Source organism: Meriones unguiculatus, chromosome 8, assembly GCF_030254825.1.
Source record: "Meriones unguiculatus strain TT.TT164.6M chromosome 8, Bangor_MerUng_6.1, whole genome shotgun sequence".
NCBI classification, from domain to species: Eukaryota; Metazoa; Chordata; class Mammalia; order Rodentia; family Muridae; genus Meriones; species Meriones unguiculatus.
The window spans coordinates 18,765,903-18,790,747 of record NC_083356.1 but is presented as its reverse complement, the minus strand read 5'-3'; the positions used below and the strand labels follow the sequence as shown (position 1 = coordinate 18,790,747).

At 53.4% G+C, this 24,845-nt stretch overlaps 1 protein-coding gene and 1 long non-coding RNA gene across 5 annotated transcripts in view; both read right to left on the bottom strand.

Moving 5' to 3' along the window:
- Positions 1-3,831: 3,831 nt before the first annotated feature.
- LOC132655997 (uncharacterized) lies at positions 3,832-5,400 on the bottom strand. Its single transcript, XR_009593953.1, has 3 exons — positions 5,195-5,400; positions 4,389-4,627; positions 3,832-4,200 (listed from the first exon to the last, which is right to left on the bottom strand). It is a non-coding gene; the product is annotated as an uncharacterized LOC132655997 (long non-coding RNA).
- Positions 5,401-9,985: 4,585 nt separating this feature from the next.
- Arfgap3 (ADP ribosylation factor GTPase activating protein 3) overlaps positions 9,986-24,845 on the bottom strand; it is a 48,272-nt gene continuing 33,412 nt past the window's right edge. The window contains exons 10-16 of one of the 4 annotated variants that reach the window (XM_060388939.1): positions 22,838-22,969; positions 21,988-22,110; positions 19,047-19,181; positions 17,691-17,814; positions 16,692-16,782; positions 12,820-12,941; positions 9,986-10,965 (exon numbers count right to left, since the gene is read on the bottom strand). In XM_060388939.1, coding sequence (XP_060244922.1) covers positions 10,948-10,965; positions 12,820-12,941; positions 16,692-16,782; positions 17,691-17,814; positions 19,047-19,181; positions 21,988-22,110; positions 22,838-22,969 — 745 coding nt within the window. In that variant the 3' untranslated portion in view covers positions 9,986-10,947. The remainder of the gene's footprint in view (positions 10,966-12,819; positions 12,942-16,691; positions 16,783-17,690; positions 17,815-19,046; positions 19,182-21,987; positions 22,111-22,837; positions 22,970-24,845) is intronic. The other 3 variants (XM_060388941.1, XM_060388940.1, XM_060388942.1) reach the window with 3 other exon arrangements.

Below are 24,845 nucleotides of genomic sequence, written 5' to 3'. Positions count from 1 at the left end.
GCTGGCTTGCCCTAGCGTGCCTGGGGTCTGCATTCTGCGGCCTGTATTTGTGTTCACAGCCTCGCTCTGAGCTGCGGAATTCACAGGACTCCTCTGCCTCCTCCAGGCCGATCCGAGCCAGGGATTGTCAAAGCGAGCTTGGGGACATAACACGATACCAAAATAACAAGGAGCATGCAAACGTGGCCTGGGAGCAAAGAAGGTAGGAAAATGCATCCGCCGAGATGAACGTTGCTCCTCAGGGACCTCAGGAGTTGACCGGTGGGAAAGAGGCAGGAGTCAGGGTGGGAGGCCCAGCCGGTAGGACGCTTGTTTGGTGTGCAGGAGGCCTTGGCTCCGATCTCTAGTCTGACTTGAAGCCAGTGTGGTGGCACAGCCTGGCATCAGACCTCGGGACGTAGAGGCAGCAGGATCAGGAGTTCAAAGTCATCTTCAGCTACAGGTGGAGCTTGAAGACAGCCCTGGGATACACAAGACAATGACTCGAAACAAAAGTGGGAGACCGGTGTGGAGCCAGTACCGGTAACCCCGGCTGCTCAGGAAGCCAAGGCAGGAGGATCTCAAATTCAAAGCCGGAACTGGCAACCTAGCTTGACCCAACTAAAAACGTATGTACGTGGCTTTATTGAAGGTGCTGGTTTTCTTTCATTTCGTTTTGTGAAAGGGCTTCACCACGTAGCTCAGGCTATCCTGAAACTCACTACATAGACCAGGTTGACCTCAAACTCACAGAGATCTTCCACCTCTGCCTCTCTAGAGCTGCCATTCAAAGCACACATTCCACAGTCAGCTACGTTGAATCTTTACTGAAATTTAGGTAATAGATGTATTTTATATGAAATTTATTTAGATTTTATTTTTATTTCGTGTCTTTGTGAATGTGTATATATGTATGTATATATATTTGTATGTATGTATGTGTGGGTGTGTATATACAAGTATTTTATGCGCACCAGGCACATGCCTGGTCCTCTTGAAGGGCAGGAGAGAGGGTCAGGCCCTCTGAAACTTGAGTTATGGACAGCTGTGAGCCACCACGTGGGTTCTGGGAAGCCAACCAGACTGGTGTGCTGGGGGTTTCTCAGCTCTACATAGGCTAGAGCCGTCTGGGAGGAGCCAACCACTATGGATAGAACGCTTCCATTACATTGGCCTCTAGGGTAGTCTTGTAGGGGCATTTTAAATTTTTTTTTGGATTAATGATTGATGCGGGAGGGTCTAGCCCACTGTGTGTGTGTGGTGTGGTCCCGTGTTGTATGAGCAAGCAGGCTGAAACTAATGCACGCCTGTGATCCCAGCCCTCAGGGAGGCAGAGGCAGGCAGATCTCCGTGAGTTCGAGGCCAGCCTGGTCTGCAAAGCAAGTCAAGGTCAGCCACAGCTACACAGAGAAACCCTGTCTCCAAAATAAATGAATGAATAAATAAATAAATAATAAACATAAGGAAGCGGGCTGAGCAAACCATGGGGGACAAGCTGGTCAGCGGCATTACTTCACGGTCTCTGCTTGACTTCCTGCCTTGACTTCCCCCAGCGATGGACTGTGATGGGGACGCGTGATCCAAATAAGCCCTTTCTTCCCAAGTTGCTCTTGGTCGGCGTGTTTAGCCACAGCAACCGAACAGGTGTCAACTAGGACAAACGGCGAGCCGAGAGCCCACGCTTTGCGCCAAACACCCGAGTCCTGCATCTTGCTTCACCATTCGTTTGTGGGCCTTGCCAACCTGACCCTCAGCGAGCGTGGGCGTCCGAAGATGATGACAAGAAGTTTGAGACTGAAGAGATAACATGAAGTTGGGCACTGGGGGCAGCCTCCTCTTACCACCCCTGCCCCCATCCGTAGGGAAGAAGGTCCCAGTGGAACCTGGGAGGAGACCATAACAGGGACCTTTTGACTCCTGCAACAGTGACCCGGGACACCTAATTAGGCCCGGGACACCTAATCCTGGTGTAAGGCAGGGTGCTGGGTTGCAGCACAGTGTTTTGGGGGAGTCTTTTCATCTGTAGTCCAGCTGTGGCCACCAGAGCGGAGGCCTTAGGTGGCTGCCTGGTTAGGGCAGGTGTGTGGTCGGAGGTAGCACCCTGGCGCTAGACCTCAGAGAGCCATCAAGGACTGAGACTTCTGTTTCTTTGGGGTCAGCACAGTCAGACCAGCCCTGCTCACTGTCTTTCGTCCTGTGGATGGCTGCTTGGCTATGTCTCTGGTTCTTGAGAATCCGAGGCTGGTTTCTCCTGCAAGGCTCCTGTTTCCCCGAGGGGTGAAGCTGCCTAGGTGACCCTACCCTTCACCAGGAGTACCGTAGGCACACAGGCTTTTCTTAGCCTCTTGGGCCCTTCTGTCCCTGTGTTTGTCTCCCCAAGCCAGGCTCTGCGGAGACTCAGCAATCATCTCCAGGTGCTGCTCAGTGGTGGGACTGTACCCTCGGGATCAGGCACAGCTGTCTCAAACACTGGCCTTATTGCCTGGGCTGGCTGAGACGTGGGGACAGTGTCTGGGCCCAGATTAGCCTGTCATTGAGCCATTCTCAGTCACAGCCTGAAATGCAGCTTTATTCTGGAGGTGCTTCCCCCTTCTCTCTCTCTGTCCTCCCCCTCCTCCTCCTTTTTGAAACAGGGTTTCTCTGTGTAGCCCCACCTGCTGTCGTCTCGATTTGTAGACCAGGCTGACCTTGAATTCAGAGATCCACGTGCCTCCTCCTCCCAAGTGCTGGGACTAACGGTTTCTGCCACCATGCCCACCACCACTTCCTACCAGGCTGGTTCCAGGCTTCATCTCGGTCTTAGTCTTTTTTTTTTTTTTCTACCACCACCGGGCTAGTTACTTTTCCATTGCTGTGGAAAGACATCATGAACAAGACAACTTAAAGATGAGTGACTGGGGCTCACAGTTCCAGAGGGTCAGAGTCCAGAATCATCATGGTGGGAAGCATGGCTGCAAGCAGGCAGGCATGGCGCTGGAGCAGCAGCTGAGGGCTACATCCTCATCTGCAAGTAGTAAGGAGGTGGAGGAGAGAGAAAGACAGACAGACAGACAGAGGACAGACAGACAGACAGACAGAAACAGAGAGACAGACAGAAACAGACAGACAGACACTGGGAATAGTGTGGGCTTTTGAAAAGCTCACCCCCCAGTGACACACTTTCCACAACAAGGACACGCCTCCCAATCCTTCCCAAACAGTTTCACCAACCAGGAACCAAACCTAGTTGCCTGCTGGGTCTGTTCTCATCCAGACCACTCTAATCCCTCTGCAGCTGTGCAGCAGGTCAGGGAGATAGATGCTGCTGCCAGCCCAGTGGCTCTCACGCCACTGTCTCTCTGCCTGCAGGGACCATTGGGCTTTGAGCCTTCTTAACACTGAGGCCCATGTCAGACCTCACTGCAACTTGTCCTCTGTGTGCCCAGATATGAGCCATGAGGGGCAACTCCGTGGCTCCTCTCTGCCTGCTATGTGGGTTTCTCTCTTTCTCTCACTCACTGTGCTACATACCACAGTCTGTCTCTGAGGCCCCGTCACAGAGCTCAGAGCTCTGGTTGCCCGTGGGCCCAAATAGACCTGAGTGTGTCTCCTTTGTCCTCCTTGCTCTTCAAGTCTAAGCCCCACTACCCAAGCATAACCTCTGTCCGCCATTGCACAGGAACTTCCTGACCAAGCGCTATGACACACCACTGAGAGGGGACGGGGTGTTTGCGGCTGTGGCGAGGTTGTAAAGTCCCGAAACTTGAATGGGAAACATCAGAGGCATCAGCAGCGTGCGTGCTTGTGTGCAAATGTGTGAAATGTGTGGGGTGCACACAGGATACTGCACGCCAGGCTCTTTAAGTTGTGCAGTTTATTTCGATCTCATTTTCAGAATTTGCTATCATTTTACATTTTATTGGTGTGTTGGGGGAATCACAGCATGAGCGAGCGTGGAGGTCAGAGGATGATATCTGAGGGCTGGTTCTTGTCTACCACGGAGCTCCTGGGGGCTGAATTCAGGTCACTCGGCTTGGGGACAAGCGCCTTTATCCACTGAGCCATCAGCCCGAGATCTGTTCTCGTGACAGTTGTTTGTGTCTGATTTTACGGTTAGTTAGAGTTCTGTCCTTTGTTTTTTCCTGTGGTCTCCCAGAATGTCTTCCTGAGGGGCTCAGCTGGTGGTGTCACCCATTCCCAGGGCACGTTCCCCCTCTGGGGTCAAGTGGGGTCTGTCACCATCTGGAAAAAGTCACCGGAAGCTTTGCTTGATTTAACCCAGGTCCAGTGGGACGCTGTCCAAGAGTTGAAACCTGGCTTAGCCGGCCCTGGCGAGCAGACTCGCTTTCTAGAACCAAAGGTGCTGGCTCTCCTAGTTTGCTTTCTGTACCAAAAGCAATCTGGGGAGGGAAGGGCTTCTTTCACCTTACCTTTTGAAGTCAGTCTTGGAGGGAAGCCAGGGCTGGAGCTGAAGCAGAGGCCATGAGAGAAGGCGGCTTACTGGCTTGCTCCTTGTGACTTGCTCAGCTTCTTCTTCTTTTTCTTTTTCTTTTTCTTTTTCTTCTTCTTCTTCTTCTTTTTTTAAGTTTTTCCTATCATCATCTTCATTATTTTATATGTATGGGTGTTTTGCCTGCTTGTATGTCTGTGGATCACACGCGTGCAGTGCCTGAGGAGGCCAGAAGAAGGTGTTGGATGCCCTGGAGCTGAAGTTACAGGTGGTTGTGAGCCACCATGTCGGTGCTCTCAACTGTTGACATCTCTCCAGGCCTCAGCCTGCTTTCTTATATAAGCCAGGACTACCTGCCCAGGGCTGGCACTCTCTGCAACGGGCTGGGTCCTCCCCCATCAATCATCGGTTAAGGAAATGCCACCACAGACTTGCCTACAGGCCAACCGAGACATTTTCTCAGCACACTCTAGCATGTGTCGAGTTGGCAGAAATCTAGCCAGCACAAGGGGGAGGTGGCTCACCTCCTTGATCAGGCCCCACCCGGTTCCAGCTGCTTGTCCTTGGATGGGTTGATGAGGGACTTCTCATCCATGCTCTGTAGAGCCTGAGGGGGATCATGTTAGTGCTGGCTCTGCAGGAGGACCGTCCAGCAGGTTCTGCAGGCAGCTAGAAGCTCGTTTAACATCTATACACTTCCTGTCTATTGTAAGCATAACACATGCACAGAATGTATTTCACTTTTATTCTCCAACTCCTGGATCCTTCCCGACAACTTTTCCTTACCTTCATGTCCTCTTAGGGAGGTCCTGCTATATGAAGGACAGCCATCAGCTCCTTCCAGCTCTCTCGGGTTGTGGCATCCAGTCGGCTCCCATTATTCCCCGGTACCTGCCAATATTTCTGACCCTTCTACTCCAGGGCCAGGGGTCCTGGCTTTTGTGCCCGCTACTGTGTGGGCTCCTGACTGTGTGCCCAGCTTGGGTAGGAGAAACCCAGGAAACAGACATTTCTCCTGAAGAGCCCGCAGACCTGGGGGTCTGGCCAAGCCTTTCTTCTCCAAGGTTGGGTAGGGTACATAGACTGCCCCGTTCCAGGCCAAACGGAAGGACCATCAAAAGGTCCTTCAGATCAGAGCCCACAGGCTGGGCCTTTCAGGCCACGGAACAATGGCTCATGGCGAGGAGCCAACACATCTCAGCCCAAGTGTAGGAGATGGGGAAGCTTCTGGGTCTGTCGAAACAGAGTCTGGGTCATCTGGGTGACTCTGAAGAAGCATCCTAGTATCTGGGTTATAGCTGGTCTTTGCTACTTTGCGGGTTCTTTTTCCTACCCTCTATCCTCCTGGTTTCACCCCCTATCACTAGATAGGAGAGAAAGAGGAGAAAGAGATAGAGATCCCTGAATCTAACTTCTCTCCTTTTGTTTCTTCTTTGACAGCCACTACTAACAAACTGCAGCCGACCCCCCTGAATGACTACCAATCACAACGCTCACGGTTCTACCATTTATATACCCTCTGAAAAATTCCCAGAATTCCAGAGGTCACGCAAACACAGAAACTTACCTGTAGCTGGCAAAACCACGCCTCTGCGAGGGCACGAGGCAAATCATAGTCAGCTGCTGCAGACAGCCTGAAGCAGCCCTTACATCCCTTAAAACGAAAGCATATTTTTTTTACAATATTTCTGTGTGTGTGTGTGTGTGTGTGTGCTGTATGAAGGTGTGTGAGGGTGTGTGTGTACCTATGCATTTCGGTGGAGACCACAGGTTGACATCCGCTCTCTTCCTCAATTGCTTCCCACTTTATTTTTTAAGGCTTTTATTTACGTGTGCGTGTGTGCTGGCGATCAGCCGGAGGCTAACTTGTGGGACGTCAGTTTTCTCCTCCTACCACATGAGTCCCAGGGATGGAACTGCTCAGGCTTGGCGGGAAGCCTGATTACTCACTGAGCAATCTTCCTGGGCCTCTATCTTATCTGTTTTACCTACATGTGTATCTGCGCACCACGTGCATTCCTGGTGCCCACAGTGGTCAGAAGAGGAGGTCAGATCCCTGGGAACTGGAGTTAGAGACGGTCGTGAGCCCCCATGTGGCTGCTGGGAATCACACCCAGGCTCTCTGCAAGAGCAGTGGATGCTCTTGCCCTCTGGGCCTCTCCAGCCCCCATCTTAGTTTTTGAGACTCCAGGTTGCCCAGTCTTGCTCAGAACTTCTGTCTGCAGTGGGGCAATGCAGGCAATGTTTCCCTCCTCCTTAGCCGCTCAAAGGGGCAATTTGTCGCCAGTAACAGGCAGAGGCAAAACCGGGACTGCACACACACACACACACACACACACACACACACACACACACACACACACTTTGCTCCCTTCTCCCTGCAAACTCCATGGCTGAAATCGGGGAAGCCATTTTGAGAGCTCGTGAGTGAAAGTCACCCCATGATGTTGGCTGAGAAGATGAGCAGGGGCCTGGACACTGATTCCATTGTGGCATCGAGATGTTTGAGAGGAAATTGAACCCCAAACACACCTGTGTCTTGATGCCACTTTGTGCTGTTACAGAAACGCAACACAAAATCACTTAAAAAAATTTTTTTTTTAGGACAGGTCTCATATAGCCCAGACCTTCAAACTATTTAGCCAAGGATAATCTGAGCTTCTAATCTCTCTGCCTCCACCTCCCGAGTGCCGGGATCTTGGTATTTCTGGTGTGTGCCACCGATGCCCAATTTATGCTGTGCTGGGAATCAAACCCAGGGCCTTGTATATGCTAGGAAAGCGCTTCGCCAACTGAGCCAGCACCCCAGCCCCCTGGACACAAAGCTTAACTGACTCAGCACCAAGTAAGTGCTTGACACACGGTACTTATGGTCTCTGCCTTTGTTGGACCCCAGTGGGTGGCGGGTTCACACCATAGTCACCGACTGTGCTTTCACACTTTTCCGGCTCTGGGACGCCTCATTGCTGGACTTTTATCTTTCTGTAGCTGCTTCCTCCTCATTTGACCTCTGGCTTGTTTTGGTGGGGCCCAGCCCTGGGTAGTCCCAGTCTTTTGTCCTTGAAAGCCAGATCTAGCCTGATAGCTTACTGCCTTCCTTTGAGCGCCTGACAGAGGTAGGCTCATCTGAAGGCCAGAACCCTCCCTTTCTTGCCCTGGCTCTTCCACATGCCCCATGCCAACCACTCACACCTAGCTGGCCCTTAACTTCTTCACACTCCATTTTTTTTCCAGAAAACCCTGTCGCCATTACCAGGGATCAGCACCCCATCTCCTGGCCTCAGTTCCCAGGCACTACAGACTGATGCATCTCCCCTGGACTGGAAGAACTGGAATCGTCTGTGGGGAGGAGGTAGGGGAGGAGGCAGCATTGGATATGGCCAGCCCAGGGCCCATTTGGGGGGTAGTGTCTCTGACAGGAACATCCCAGCTTGATGTGAATGGTTAGGTAGTGGCAGTCCGGAGCTCTGGACACCCGCACAAGTAGACACTTTCCAGGTGTGGGAAGCCTGCCGGGGTGCAGGAAACGGCCACCAGCTTCCAGTGGTGCTGGAAGCAGAAAGAGGAACTGGAGCCCCATTGGGTGCAGGGGTTCCCTGGCTGGGGTTTGTGTTCAGGGTCTGGGGATGTGGGTTAGTTCGATGTGCCTCACCTGAAGGAAGAAAGTTGTATCAGGTACAGGGATGGGAAGGGCCCCAGAGCCCAGGCTCAACAAGGCCAGACCCATCCTCTCTGGACAGTGCCCCCACGTCTCCTTAGCTGCCTCGGTAAGAGCAAGAGCAGCAGATGCCGGGCTCAGGGTACCAGAGAAGAGCCATCTGGGTGTCCTCTGGACAGTCTGTGCTGGGCCTGCAGCAGGGGCTACAGCTGCTGAGTTCTTGCAGTGGGTGAAACAAGGGCCTGGTCACATAACAGATGGGATACACGGGGATGGTGGGGCAGGGGGAGGAGGGCAGAAGGGCGCATGGCCTCTGTGTCTTTATGAATGGACACTGTGGGAACACAGGCCTCAGGATCCAGCCTGTCCCCGAGGAAGGCTGTCACCTCTGCTCCCCCTGAGCCAGGGAAAGGACTAGCCAAGGTGACTATATGGTGAGGAAAGGATGACAAAGTGCCCGACGCTATGGCAGTCCCCAGGGCCAATTCCCTCCCAGCCTCAGTGTCTGCTGTCAGCCCCCTGGCTCTTCCCAGCAGAGGAGTATTAGACCAGGCTGGCCTCAAACTCACAAAGATCTGCCTGCCTCTGCCTCCCAAGTGCTGGGATTAAAGGTTGCACACTACCGCTCGGCCATGGTCAGTGTTCTTAACCCCTGAGCCATCTCTCCAGCTGCCCTCACCTTTTAAGAACAGATGTGCTGGGCATGGTGGAGCACATCTTTAATCCCAGCACTTGGGGGGCAGAGGCAGGTGGATCTCTGTGAATTTGAGGCCAGCCTGGTCAACAAAGAGAGTCTAGGACAGCCAAGGTTATACAGAGAAACCCTGCCTTGAAAAACCAAAAAAGAAGGGCTGGAGAGATGGCTCAGAGGTTAAGAGCACTGGCTGTTCTTCCAGAGGTCCTGAGTTCTGTTCCCAGAAACTACATGGTGGCTCACAGCCATCTATACTGGGGTCTGGTGCCCTCTTCTGGTGCTTATAAATAATAAATAAATAAAATCTTTAAAAATAAATAAATAAATAGATAAATAAATAGATAAATGAACAAGTAGCTTTATAAAATCTGGCAATGAACCCTAGGGAGCTTGTGCTCTACTGCTCCCCTCCCCCCACAGACCACAGACCGGGACACTGGACATGCAGTGCTAGCCAGCAGCTGACTGGACTGGGCCCACTCAGCACAGCACCCTGCCCTATCTGGAGACACCCCAGCAGGCCTGCTGCCCAGTAGGGAGGCTGCGTGATCAGGGAGCAGAGGAGAAGGCTCAGGCAGGGGCCCGGTTCCCTGTGGGTAGAACAGATGGCGCTCCTGGGGCACCGGGGTTGTGCGCAGGCTCACTGCAAACTACTGGGGTTTACACCGGGCTGTCTCTGCCACGGCATTCCCTCATGGGCTGTTAGTGCTTCATGCCCCGAGTGAATGTTCAGAAAGTGAACAGCTGAGCTGGTCCCTGTGGACGGCTGGTCCTTGGGGGCATCCCTGTCAAAAGATGAGTGAGCAGTGCTCAGTGTGTTCAAGGCCCCGGCTCCCACCCCGTCCGGAAACAACGGAGAGAAAAGGGGTGACGCCAGCAATGCCCCTTCCCCACATGTCAGGAACCAAGGCCTCTGGGAAAATCCACCCTGACTGTACCTCGAGCCTGCCATTCCAGCTGACAGTAAGAGTCATGTGCTGTGGCTACAGGTGAGTGCTGCCATGCCTGCCTCCCGTGTACTTCGGGAGCTTGAGAGGCAGCTGTGGCATGGATGCCCACTCTGTTCCCAAGGCCCCACCTGCCCACCGTGCTGTGATGCCGTCTGCCAGTCCCACCCATAAGTAACACAGATGTGGCGCGTGCCAGAGGCACCCAATGCCCAGTTTACAGTTTACAGTATTCATTACGAGGGCCCTCGTGAAATGACGACACAGGCGACAGGGTCTGCTGTGCTGTTCGTTATATTTAGAAGTCTACAAATTGGACCTTTTAAGAAAGAGTCACAAAATAGTCATCTGAAATCACATATTTTTGGCTCATCAAATTTCAAATATATCTTACTGCGCTGAACAATATATTCTGGTGCTGTCTAAAACACAGCCAAACAGCGTTATCGATTTACATCTATCTGTAACTTTTGGAACATCAAGGTCAAGATAAAAAAATATTAACAAAACCACCCAATTCTAATCGCCCTTTCCCGGAATCTGAGCAGCATCCTGAGGCCACGCTGCCTGCCCGCTCAGCCTGTGCTCTGCCCACCCAGCTGGGAGCACTCAGCTGGCCCAGCCCATCCTCCCGAGTGTAACACCTTGTCACCAGGCTGTAATGAACTCCCCTGGCATCGTGGAATCTCAGGCTTGTTGAAAGGACTGGGGAACATTTTTCAGTGTAGAGAATGTACAAAATAATTTACAAGGTGACAGATGGCTGTTAAGTGTTGTGTTGTCTGGAGTCTCCTGGCCCGTGTGGGGACACACGTGAAGCGATCTGTCAGCTGGGGGCCGGGCACTTCTAGTCTTGCTTTTTGTTGTTTTCTCCTTTGTGGTGAGAAGCGTGGGCTGTGGTTTTATTTCCCTAGCCACCCAGCACCAGCTAGTGCTGGCAGCCCCGGGCTCCCAACCCGGAGAGAGGTGGGAGGAGTCGGCAGCTCAGGCTCCCAGCTCTTAGAACTAAAGATTCCACAGAGATAAAGCGAGGGTATGCTTGACTGACACGAGGAGCTAACCTAAACCAGAAATGAGAGCGAAGCTCCGCTACATAGAAATGGGGATGTCTCAAAGGAAACAGGAAAACCGAGAGGCGCGCAGGTGCCTTCCCAACTAGTAGAACCTGCCTACAAAGCAGCTGGGGCCTCGGCGCCGCCAGATGTGGGCCCGGGTCCATCTGAGGTGGGGTTCACCAGGATTAAGAGCCGTAGCGGTCCTAGAGGGAAGCAGACCAACATTTACCACGGGCACACTGAGTCTGTCTCCTACCACGCTCGTACCACGTGACCGCTGTTGATGAGGGTCACGTGGTTCTTGTCGCTGGCTGAAGCCTCTGTCTGCACTGAGTGGTGTCAGCACTGTGGACAGCCTCTCCATGGCCAGGAGGTCAAGCGGGGGTTTGGAGACCCGCCTAGGATTACATCTTGTGAGAGGTGCCTAATGCCCAGTGCTCCGAGGCTGCACTGAGGATTGCAAGGCGGCAGCTGGGGCCGGGGCTACATCCTGAGGAGTCCAGGAGCATGCGTGATGGAAGTACCGAGGGATGTCCATGTCTGAAGTCCAAAACCTAGATTGTGGAGCCTGCTCATCTCACGGAGGTTTACTCTCTGCCTCTGCTTCTTTACTTATGAAATGGGCACGAGTGGGAGGACTCTAAAACCAGGAAGGTCACCCACAAAACAGGGCACTACCTGCCTGGAGCCAGCAGGACCTGAAGAAATGGAGGGAGGAGAGTTCCCAGCCTCTCAGTCTTAGGCTCTCTCTCCTCACATTTCCATCAAGGCCTCAGCAGGGTCTGGCTGCAGGTCTGTCATGAAGCCTCCACTGACCCTCAAGTGGCAATGTCAAAATCACTCAACTCTTCAGGGCCACGTCACCCTCGTAGAATGCCTCTAAAATGACTTCACATGGGCAAGAAGATTCCAGAAGGAAGCCATTCGCACAATCGGAGACAGGCCCCACCTTTGCCTTATCGTACAGGAAGTGGATTAAGACCACCATGGAAAGACAAACATTTCTATAGCTACATGAAAGAAGGTCTATGTATATGGTATAAAGCAGAAGGGAGCTGTCTGGGGGGCTAAGGGGACCGGCGTGAGAGGGCAGGAGTAAAGGGGAGAGGTGTGGGGGAAATACTCATAAGGTCAGTTCTGTACATTATGAAAGCATCCTTAGGTAACCCAGGACTGTGTGCAACGAGCATACACTAATAAAAAGAAACCTCTGAGATCAGAGCACAGCGCAGTGCCCAGCGTGGGAAATGGGCAAATTAGATATGCGTGTTTCCACGCCATAGAAGACGGCTTCTGGAGAATTTGTAATGCCAGAGAGCTGCCCAGAATGTGCCACCGAGAAAAGGAGGCCGTACAGTCACACGGCGACAGAATTCCCTCTTCGCTTGAAAACATCTGCAGCCAGGCATGCTGGTGCACACCTGTCATCCCAGTACCCAGCAGGGCAAAGGCAAACAGCTCTGTGAGGTCAGGGGTAGCCTGGTCTACATAGCCAGCTCCAAGCCCGCTAAGGTACATAGCGAGACCCTGCCTCAAAAACAAAAACAAAAAAACAACAACAACAACAACAACAAAAAACCTAACAAAAAGCTGGGCATGGTGGCACATTACTTTTTTTTTTTTTTGTAATGACTTATTTAATTTTATATGCATTAGTGTGAAGGTGTGAGATCCCTTGGAATTGGTGTTACAGACAGTTTTGAGCTGCCATGTGGGTACTGGGAATTGAACCTGGGTCCTTTGGAGGAGCAGACAGTGCTCTTAACCACTGAGCCATCTCTCCAGCCCTGGCACATGTCTTTAATCCCAGCACTCAGGGGGCAGAGACACGAGGATCTCTGAGTTTGAACTTGGAAAACACTGTTCTGAGGCAGGGTCTCGGCCCAGACAGACCTTGAACTCAGGACCTTCCTGCCACAGCCCCCAGTGGCGGAGATTACAGGCACTATTTCAACATACTTCATAGCTCCGGGCTTTCATGATGCCTGGGCCCTTCTGAAGCACAGCCTTCAGCTCACAGCCAGGCCCCCGGGGAGCTCCAGCACTGTTTCACTCACCTGGATGGACGTCATGACCCCATTGGCAAAGACGGAGAGTTTTCCGGCAACGGAGCGAACGCCTTGCTTGAACTGTGCCATGTCTGGGGCGTTGGGCAGCACATTTGAAAAGTTGTAGTTTCCTGCACACAGAGAGATGCCAGCTCTTCTAAGGACAGCTCAGTGAGCCCACCCGCCTCTCCACCCTCCTCCCAAGCGCCAGCTGTGTCCTGAGAGAGGGGCCCTGCAGGAGGGCAGGGATCAGTGGGAAGTACTGGCCTCACCACACAGCTCCTCAGCCACCACAGCAAGGGGGACATGGTACTAGGTTCAAGAATCAAAACTGGAATCAGACATAAAATCATGACCAGCACTGGCCATGGTGTACTGGAAGGGCCGTGGTCCTGTGCTGGGCAGCAGGCAGGCTCCAGGCTAGGAGAGCACCTTGTTCGTTCATTCTCCATGTGTTCAATCATTCATTCAACAAACGTGACTCGGGCTCTGTCAAGGGCCAAGGGCGCAGGAAAGAGAAGATGGGTCCTCCCCTGAACTGTGGTAGTCAGGTCATTGGGTGCCTCAACCCCAATGTGAGGCACCATCTCGGGGAGGCCTGAGGGGTCCCCACAGGGCCAGGGAAGCTGGAGGGGATGGGGAGAGCTGGGGAGGATGAGGAATAGGCCGAATGCTCGTGACTGGACACGAGGACAGTGTATCAGCACAAGGACAAGGGCTCCAGCATGCGTGCTGTGACGGCTCTGGCAGAGAAGACAGGGCATGGGGGCAGCCGGGATGAAGGACAGAGAGCATACAGACAGGAAGGCCGGTACCATTAGAGGGGCTGCAGACAGAGGAGCCTAGGGGTCACTGAGAACTCAGGGCTTTGTCCCTCCCACCCTCTGGGGGAATCATGGATGCTCTTTAATGGGACATTAAATTCTCAGAAAAGGAGACAGATTAAGAGAAAAGTCCACTACTTAAAGAATGATGGAACTGGCATATGCCTTTGGGAGGCAGAGGCAGGGAGAGCTCTGTGAGTTCGAGGCCAGCCTGGTCTACAAAGGGAGTCCAGGACAGCCAGGATTACACAGAGAACCCTGTCTCAGAAAAAAACAAAAACAAAAACAACAAAACAATAAAGGATGACCGATCTACCAAGGATCAAACACTTGCAGTGACTTCTCTGAGGTGGGCCCTGTGGCCACGGAGAAGCTGACATCAGAGCCGGAATCTGGGTCTCAGGGTGGTGCTGCCTGAGGGTGTGGGGAACGAGCAATCATGCCTGAGAGTACACTTCGCCTGGAGTGGTGGCCCCCATGCTCTGGGAGGCCGCGCCTCTGGCCCTTGAGCCAACTTTACATGGAGGTAGTTCAGGGTGACTGGAACCATCTTCTTGAAAGGTTCACTGAGGGGCTGGAGAGATGGCTCCGTGGATAAAGCGCTCATCAAGTGTGAAGACACGTTCAGTTCACATGATGTGATGTGCGGGGCAGCCCGCTTGTAATTCCAGTGCTTGAAGGGCGGAGACTGGGGATTCCCCAGAGCAAGCTTCTTGCTAGACTAATCTGTGAGCTCTGGGTTTGTTTAAGAGAGCCTGCCTCAAAGAACAGGGTGGAGAGGGAGGAAGGAAGATTTCTCTCAGTCTTCGTTCTCCACTCGCATACACACACACACTCACTCATGTATGCTAAAAGCACAAAGAAATAAGCTAGGAACTGAGCTCTTTTTCTAACATGGCTGTCGCATAGTTCCCTCCACTCTGTCATCTGGGGCCCTGAGCTCTCCATCTCTTCTCACACAGGGCCCAGTCCACACACTCACTGGCCCTGCTGTGCCGGGGTGGCTTTGGTACTCACACATGCCTCTCACTCATCTTTCAACCTTCTCTAGCAGGGACCAGCCCTGAGTACATCCACGACGCTTACTCACACCCCATAAAGGATCTGCTCTGAAGGAGGCATGTACATGGACCACGAAGTCCAGACGGCTTGATCTGACACGTGGCTGTGATCAGGGATGAGGCCACAGAGTTGCTTCTAAGCCTAGCTTAGGCTCTTTGCTGAACTGTACGCCAAATAAGTCTACAAATGGCCTACAGTGTGAGTGGTCCTTTATAAGGCTGTCCCAGCAGCTCAGGGCAGTGGCTGAGGTGTCCTGGCTGAGAAGTGGTGGGGTTTCAGACGGGCAGCCCCAACTACCTGGGCTCAGCCCTGGCGGCAAGCTCTGCTCAAGGCAGCCCACCAGCCACTGCCAGGGGTGGCCTGGCACTCTAGGGGGCACCTCACAGAGACCCCACATTGCCCTGAACCGGGGATCAGAGTTCAGTGGACCTTTGTTTTGTGATGGGGAAGGAGGCAAGCTTGGACTGGCCCGAGCTCTGTAGCAATCTGAAGGGCGTGTTCACTTCAAAGAGCTTTCTTTTTCTTTTCCTTTAAAAAAAAAACAATAATGTTTGGGAGTAAATGTTCCAGGAAATTGGAATAGAGAAGCATGAGAAGCTCTCAGCAACCTGGGTCTTGGGACTGACTTGCCTGTTTGGCTCCAAAAGGATGAGCCAGCACCACTAGGGTAGGCGCTCTGCGGGAGACCTTGGGGGAGGCTGAGTGGCTCTGTGACAGGATCTCATCACAGCAGGAAGCTGGCCTGACAAAAGGCCAGGACGTGCAAGAGCAAGCCTGGAGTCAGAGCTGCTCTAGCTGACGCCTAGCTGGGCAGTGACTGACTGAAAACAATGCTCCCGCACCAGGAGGCGGTCAGGAAGGACAGGCCCAGGGAACCCTGGCCCCTGCCTAGCTCAGTCAGGCCCCAGGCCTGCCGGGTTGGCCCACCTGTCTCTCTGGACACTGCTGCCTACCTGCCAGCACACACCAGTCTGGAACAGCTCTCCCTGCCTAAGCCCAGCAAGCTGGCAGTGCTGGGGGTCACAGCAACAACACACGGCCAAACCCGAACACGGTTTCAGATAGTTGAGTCTCCCCCATGTCTTCTCTGTGGAAGGTGTATCCAAGTCACATGTCTGAAAGGTGGTGTGGCTGCCAGGATGGTTACCCCGCACAAACACTCAGGCCTCCTGTATGCCAAAGCCAGCCTGGTTGTGAAGTAAATGCTGCAGACGAGGGTGCTGAGAACACTCAGCCTGCAGCGTGGGCTCCCAAGACCTCCTCCTCTTGGTTCTTTCCCTGACATGACCTCAGAGGCTGCTGCCATGTCATGCTCTCCCTGAAGCCTGGTGGAGGCTGTGTGGGGTGCTCACGCAGGCCTTCTGGGACAGGGGTCCACAGGTGGGTGTAGAAGGCGCAGCCCCGTGCCGGCAGTGAAGAGCCTGCTGTGGGACTCTCACCTGGGCTCCGGCCCTGGGATGGCCAGACACCTCGTGGTCATCAGAGCAGGGCACATGAGGGCACAGACAGGCACTTCCCCTCTACCCACCTGTTTCCAACTTGCACTGTGTCTTTCCTGGAGAGATACCCCCTCCCTCGTGCCTCTGTGTCCTGAGGGCTGAGGGGCCCATGAGGTGAGTCTGGGACTCATTCCAGGACTGGCTGGCACCTTATACAGTATCTCAGGTCCAACCACTCCACAGATGGAGGCTAACCTTGCCATGACCCCAGCCAGCAAGCGGCTGGTGCCTCACAGGTCACAGAAACCTCCTGCCTCCTGTATGAACAATATTTTGGGTATCAAAACAGTGCCAGGTGACAAGGGTGCTGTGGCATAAACTTCATGGCTTGGTCTCCTTATAGGACACCTGGCATGACAGCTTCAGTTCTCATTGATCACACAGGGACAAGGACATAAGGTGGTGGATGGGGCATGGAACCTTGGGAAGGGAAAGGTCCTACGGAGGGGGCATGTGCTGGGGCTGTGGATGCCATGGTGTCCCGTGGGCCCCTCACCTGCTGTCTGCTTCCTCTGCTCGTCGAAAAGATCTGCGGAGCTTATGGAGGAGCTGGCTGAGAGCCTCTCCAGCCGCGCCCGGGTCTCAAACTAGACAGAAAAAGATCCAGTTAGACTCCAAGAACTGCTGAGGAGAGACTGGAATGGGTTTCAGTCTTAGGGTTGCTCCACGTCACCCTAAGCCAGGCCCTGGAGATGGGTGTGCTCTGAGGTGATGTAGGTCACAGGTGGGTGAGGCAGCAGCCCACAGCACTGCCGCTGTGGTCAGTGTGAGGGGCGGCCAGAGCTCACGGCCTGCGCTTAGCCACACTAAGAAAGTCCTCAGTGTCTCACACACACTTAGCATGGCTTCAAGTGTGTGTGTGTGTGTGTGTGCGTGTGTGTGCACGCAGGCGCACGCAGTACTGGGGATGGAACCCAGAGCAAGCGCTCTTCTAAGGGCTATATTCCAGCCCACCAAGTTTAAGATAAAACCCAGCTGGAGGGCTGGAGGCATCCCTCTGGCAAGGAGGCCTCTGCTGTGAGATAAATTAGCACCCTCAGGGAATGACTCCTCAGAGCTCAAGCCCTGCCCCACAGCACTATGGGAGGAGGGAGACTTAGCTTCAGCCCAGGCAGACTCCAGGATGAATGTGTTTTGTTTTTCAGACAGGAGACAGCTGGCTAATAAAGCATCCGCCCACAAACATATCCAGGCTTCATTTAACTATGGTTAAACTGATCAAACGTAATTTCTGCTGCATAGAAACCTCCTAAATTTACTCAAAGGCTACTGACTGATGGCTATTCTCCAGAGAGAGGTGGAAAAGTGAGGAGACTGGGTCCCTGACTCCACAGCTACCCAGGCAGGCCTGGGCTCTGGTCCTGGCTCCAGCACTGTTGTCTGGGGGCCTTCTGGTCAGGCCCCTCCTCCCTCAGCAGCCTGTCCTCTCATGGTTCCCACAGCTAAGATCTTTCCTGGTTCTTGGGGCTCCTGTAGGAGCTCTCTGCATCCTTACATCGGCCTGGGCTTGTGTTCCAAAGTACATGTCGGAGGAAATGGCCTTGACGTTGCCAAACTTCTTCTGGGCTTCATCCGTACTGCCAATGGGCTCATAGTCCGGCTTCCGGCGAGCACTGGGCCTACAGTGAAAAGACACCAAGCCGTGGTGGGGCAAACTCAGTTCACACTTCCACTTGTGTGGAGTCTCACCTTCAGCTGTGTCAGGAAACACTGACTACGCTGTGTGGGTGCACACGGACAGCGTGTGAACTGCATGGGGTAACAGGACATCCGGGTACCAGGGTGACTGGGCCGCCTCAGGCTATGTGTGAAGTCCCTCGGGGTGGACAATAAATGGTGGGCTCCTGACACTAACTGTAGAGGAAGCCCTTCAACAGCTGAGCTGTGGGGTGGAAGCAACCTCAACCTGAATGGCTGCAGTCAGGCCACAGAGGTCAGAGATGTCCTGGTAAGACCAGTCACTGGACGACCAACCCACATAGCACCTTCCCTCATTGAAGATCAAAAACAAAACAAACAGTCAGGGGCCCAGGGCTGAGGACAGGGCAGGGAGCTTGGGGGCCTGTTCTTGGTGGTCACCACATGGCCGCGTGCTGGGCAAAATTATGATAACTGTGTCAGGTGTGGCGGCATGAGCTGGAATCTGAGGCTGAGGCAGGAGGATCTCAATTTCGAGGTAGCCTGGGAAACTCAGTGAAACACTGTCTGGGAGTAAAACAAGAGAAATCAAAGGGCACGGGTGTAGTTCTGTGCAGTGTGCTGGCCAGGCATGCTCCAGGGGCTGGGTTTAATTCCAGCACCACACTCTCGGCCCACAGACAGCACCCACGCACACATACCTACGTGCACAACCCCTCCCCCCCACATCCCTAGCATCACACAAACATACTCACCCACATGCATACACCCCCAGGCCCACACACAGACAGTACTCCTCCACAAACACATATACCCATACCCAGAAACATGCCAGCATCACACACACACACACACACACACACACACACACACACACACACACGAGAGAGAGAGAGAGAGAGAGAGAGAGAGAGAGAGAGAGAGAGAGACTCAACAGACTCAACAGTTCGTGGAACTGTTTTCTACAGAAGGGACTCTCACAGTTTGCAAACAGTCCTCCACCGAAGGAAGGCGAGTCATTCATGGGGCAGGTCACCCTGACCCATGGAGTGGCAGCCCCCAGGGAGCTGGCCCTCACACCTGCTCTTTAACAGTCACAGGGGTCTGTGACGTGCACCCCGATGCACACAGCCACTTCCTAAGGCAGACAGGACGCATGTCAGCCCCTGGTCCTGTCACACAGGCACCTGGCTCCCCGGCCCGCAGCACCCACCTGTCTGAGGGGCCCGTGCTCTTCGTGGCGGGCTCCTGGTCTCTGCTGCTGTCTTTCCTCCAGTAGGGATCAGCACTGTCGTCCCAGCTAGAAAAGGAACCGCCTCTTAGCTCCATGGGGTCGTCAAAGTACCTGCTGGAACAGGAGGAAACAGTGACCAGGGAGCACCCGTGGATGTTCCTTCCTAGGGGGGCCTCTTGCTTCCGGGTATGGGGGACCTGACTTCCTGCCCAGTCAGGCGGGCAGATAAAGGGCAGGCACGACATGAGATAGGTTAATGGACACGAGCTGACAGGAGCCATCCGTTCCAAGGTCTTCCCGGCAACTGTGTTCCAGCCAGCCATGTTCTCTGAGGGCTTCGGGGGAGAGTGGGGCCTTTCGGCTGCTGCAGCCTCAGGCGGTGAAGCCCTGTGGCAGAGCCATGAAGAGGCTGCTTCCCTCAGAAGCACGTGGGGGAGGTGTCAGCACTGGATGGGGAGGGGCCGGGATATTCAGGATCTTCTCAACAAGGATACGGTGGGGCTTTGCACCACTCCAAGACAGGAACATTCTTCAACTATGTAAGTCAAAACCGTATCTGGGCTGGAGGGACATTAGAGTACTTTTAAACTGTAAAACAAGATGCCACTTGCACAGGTGTCCTGAGCAGTCCACACATGGAGTAGGGTCTTCCCTACTCCTCATTCACTCACAAAGGACTCCATGTTCATGCTTAGGCAACACTCAATGCCAGCCAGCCTGGGCAGACATCAGTCCACGCCAGAACACAGCAGCTCTTCTCACTGACCTTCACCCAGCATTAATTTCTAGGTCCTACCCACCCCCCTGAGATTTCCCTTCCTGCTGGCCTCACATTGCACCTGCTTCCCCCCTGCACAACCCTGGTCGAAGCCCCTAACAGCACCCTGTCCTGCCACCAGTCACATCCCCCACCAAAGGCCATTCAGACTCCACGGGGCTCAGCCAGGCAGTCCAGTGTCATTATTCTGAACGCAGTACTATAATAATGCATCATTTATAATCTGGAAATAATGGAACTCACTATGAAACACCACGCAAGGATATGTCCCCTTGCTTAGTAGAAACAGCTCTTCCATAATTCATGATGTGCAAGTTCTAATGGCTGATGGATAATTTGGAAGCAGTGAAAGCACTCTGTGGCACGGACATGTTGGCCTTCAGAGTGTGTTCACCTCGCCTCTGGTGCCAAAGCGCCTAATTCAATCCTGCTCTGTCATTGTGGTCATCAAGTGAACTAGAGGGATGTTTCTGTCCCCAGGCAACCTGCAGGTCCCATCCTCACGGCACCAAAATCTCTCTGCTCTACATGTAAACAACGTTTAGCCCAGGTTTCAGGCTGAGTTACCTGGTCCCCGGCACAGAGGCCTTTGAGTCTTTGAGAGTGACCCTTCTGACTGAGTCATGGAAGAGGAGTTTCTGAAGGCTCCGAGGCACACAGAAACCCCACACGAGTTCCTCTGTGACCTGGGGCTGTGGGGATGAGAAAGGCTCCACTCAGCGTGCAACCTTCCCCAGAACCCTTTCTCTGACCGGTCCTGCTACCCAGGCACAGAACTGGCTCTCCATGAAAGTGACTCTGCCTCTTCCTATACCACCTTCCACGGGCATCGCCCGTGAGCTGGGAAGTCGCCAACAGATGGGGAGAAGGCGAGGTTCCTCAGACACCAGCCCAGCCCTCATTAAAACCGTCTGTGGAAGGACCTGATGTGTGCTTTCCATGTCTAATCACAAACCTGAGTTTTCTCCTGGGTAGGACGTATTTAGATTTTCTCAAGTAGCACAGTATGGACAGACCCACGGACATGGCTGAAGAGTATGCCGGCTGGAGAGGGGCAGGCAGAGCAGCAGGTAGTCTCTGACTCTGCCAACAAGGAGCCATGAAGAGGCCAGCCCTCTTTCTAAAATGCTGAGACTCAAGTAACTTGGAGCTGTGCTTTAAGAAAGGGAACGCGCTGTCCACACAATTCCTTTCCTAGGAGCTTAGCTAGGAAACAGCCATTTCACAGTTGACTCCAGAGAACATGACCTATGCTTGTTCTACCTATGAAATCCAAGACTGCTGGCAGTGTGACACCAGGAAGCCTGTGTGACTGGCAGCACCTTCAATGACAGACGTGTCCCATCCTCACCAACTCCGGATATGGAGGGGTCCTTGGCATGGTTAATGCAGCTGCCCGCCTGGCCATTCCTGGAACCCCATGTCTCTGGCTACAGGAGAAGCTAGCCACCAGGAGGGCCACGTGCTCTGTCTGTAGTCCTGCCTCAGCTCTCCCTATGCAGCCCACAAGGCAGGCACCACCAGGGTCCTTCATCTACAGATGAAGAGGCTGCAGCATCGAGCATTTCAGTGTCTTGGTCATTGCTTTGCAGTTCTTATGTGGCACAGCTCATGTTCAAACCAGGCTCCTGCTTCCCAACCTACATGCTATACCAAAGCCACCCCAACTTCCCGTGAAGTCAGCTTCTGGGTGACCCTGACCCTGACTGTACTCAAGATGACAATTGTCCTCACCACGGCCTTATGCCCGGCTCGTGTTTGCCCCAGCAGACAGTGGACACAAAAGGACAGGACCAGGTCGTCCCGGTTTCATGGGATCCCCCCCTGAGCACAGTGGCTTCCTGAGGAGATGCACATCCAGATTCCTCCTGGACGCTGCTGGCAGTGGTCTGGGCGTGCTCTGGCCCTTGACCTAGAGCCCAGACTCTGTCCTGCTCCACTCTCACGGTACATAGAAATAGCTCATCTGCCTCTCGGTTGTTGACTGTATCAACAAACGTTTTCCCAGTTGTGAACACTGCTCCTTACGCTGTGGGCCCAGCCTTGGTTCCCAGGCACAGACTCTGTGCCGGGCTCTGCACTGGAGCCCATCCCTAGGGCCCACCCCTCCCACGCCCATGGCCACTGCAGTGCTCAGACCACCTGGAGCTGGAGGTGAAGTACGACTCATCCGGGTCCTCCTGGTACTTCCTCCTCGGCTTTGCCAGTGTGGGTGACTCCTGCTCGATCGTCTGCATGTCTGAAGTCACCGAGTGGGAGATGCCACTTGAGAGGACGAGAAAACAGGAGTGATTACGTCGCTGGCTTCCTACCACACCAAGCGATGTTTCAAGGTGCACTCTGAATAAACACAAGCTGGTCAGGAAGGCTGGGGACCTGGAGTGACCTCTGAAGGGGGAAGTCATTCTGAGGGAAGCTCTGCAAGGAGACGGCCACCCTCATGGGATGTGCTGTGGCATCCACTCCAGCGCATACTCCATGGAAACGCGGACCTATTTCCTTCTCTCCAAGAACCAGGTATGCCATTTCACACACACACACACACACACACACACACACACACACACACACCCTGTCTCATGCAGTCTAGGTTAGTCTTGAACTTGCTATACAGCCCAGGCTGGCCTTAAGGTTCTTGATCCTCCTGCCTCTACCTCTTGAGAGATAGGATTAGAGGCGTATGCCACTAAGCTTCACCACAACTATTCTGTATTTGTTTGTTTCGAGACAGACAGGGACCCTGTAGCTCCGAATGGCCTTGAGCAAACCCCCAAGTCTGTTTCTATGGTGCTGGGGACCCACCCCAGGGCTTTGTGCACACTGCCCCCATGAAGCTCCAGCCCTAGCCATACTGTGCTAAATACCAAAGCAAAGCCAAACCATGGGGAAGGAGAGGGAGCTGAGGAAACACAGCTGAAAGGAGCCTGTGGCCTACCCTTCACAGGATGCAGACAGCCCTGGGCCGCCCCGGGCTCTTGGCTCTCGGACCTACCTCCTGCAGCTTCCAAAGCCCATACCCAGCCTCTCAGCTTCTGCCTTCTTCTGGCCGCTCAGGTTCAGTTTTTCCTCTTTCTTCATGTGAATTTCAAGATCCTTGTAGGCCAATCGCAATGATGAAACGCTGCTGGGAAAAGCACACTCTCCTTAGCTCAGCTTTAGAGCTGTGGCCTTACCCTCAAACCACAGCCAGACCAGACACAAGCGATTCCTTCATCAGCTTCAGGCGTCTCCCTGCCCTTCTCTAGTTGGCACTCTTGACAGACACTGGCTTTCAAGTCTCTCAAATACAAGCTTAGGACTTCCTGGCTGTTCTTCTGATTGTCTGGTACCATGGCTACTTCCCCGAAGGATCCTCTCTCTGACTGACATCTGATTACATTTCCCTAGGACATAGCAGTGTAGACGGTTAGTCCCACTTGTTTGCGTTAAGATGAAAATATGGGAGTTACACCAGGTAACTCCAGCTCCGGGCGAGCTGACGCCCTCTTCTGACCTTTGCAGGCACCTGCATAAACATGCAAATTCCCACATCCAAATAGACAACAGCGTTCAGTTAATTCTTTTTAATTATATCTCAAATTGATTTCCTAAATAAATGGTTGTCTGTACTACAAACAATTTCCCATAGGTCTCTTTATGTGCCAGGCTTCTGAGAATATTTGAAATGGACATTCACCACCCACCCAGCCACAGTCTTTAGCTTTCAGATAATTTTATTAGGCTGGGCATGGTGGCACACACCTCCTTTAATCCCAGCACTCAGGAGGCAAAGACAGGGAGATCTCTGAGTTCGAGGCCAGCCTGGTCTACAGAGTGAGTTCCAGGACAGCCAGGGCTACACAGAGAAACCCAACCATGTTATCACTATTGTGTGCACAACTGTTGTGTGTGGGGTGGGAGGCACTTATGTGCCAGGGTGTGTATGTGTGTGGACGTCAGAGGACAACTTGTGGGGTCAACTCTCTCCTCCCACCATGGATTCTGGTGACTGAACTCAGGTCGTCAGCCTCACCATGTTATCCGTGCTGCCAGCCAGACTCTGATTTCTGTTAAAGAAGGCGCCAGGCCTGGAAGGCCTATGGACACTGCCCGTGCTCCAAGGTTCCACACTCGCAAGTTATACCTAAGCTCATGAAGAAAGCTCTGCTCCCCAAAAGCAAGACAGTGGACAGTGATTCTCAGTGCTGTGGGAAATGCCGACTTACCCACTATCTGCTCCCACAGACCCTGGACAGCGCCAGGGAGCCCTCACCCGGCTGCCAGAGTCCTGTGCAAAGGTGCCTTCTGTGACAGGGCCGGGAAGACAGAGAGTTTCTTTCTAGGGACACTCTACACTTGCTTTTGCTCTTTCCTTCTTGTAACAGGACACAGGGGATTCCTCGGGTTAGCTCTGACCTGGAGGGTGTCATTTTTCTTGAACGTTCTCACTATAGTCGTCCTCAGCAAGTCAACAGTGTGCTATCAGGTGTCTGTAACGGCACTAGCTGATCCTCTGGTGGTGAATGGAAGAGCCAGGAAGACCATGGGAGGCGTCATCTTAGGACCCCTGACAGGACCGTCTGGTCTCACAAGCATGTGCTCTCGCCTCTTGGAGGGCTGTAGGGGACTCAGAGCCAGCAGTGGAGCCACCCAGGATGAGGCTCTGTGAGGGCCATTAGCTTCACAGTGTGATGGTGCAGGACATGAAGCCGCTCTCCGCTGGCTCCTGAGCTGTAACTAGAACCACCAGATTCCAGAAGAGCACCCTCACTTTCCCCTGGTAAACACAGAGCTGGGGCAAGGATGAGACAGGTATGTACAGCTGTGACAGGCGCCAGTGACAGGTAGTCAGCCCGGAGAAAAGCAATTGAGTTGCCAAACTGCGTTTCCAAGAAAATCATTCTTTCCCTCCCCACCACGCACATCTGCCTAGAGGCTTCTCGCACGCCTGGCAAAGGCTCTGTGCACAAGCTACAAGCCAAGCCTGCAGCAATGAATCCTAGGGACAGACACATGGAAGG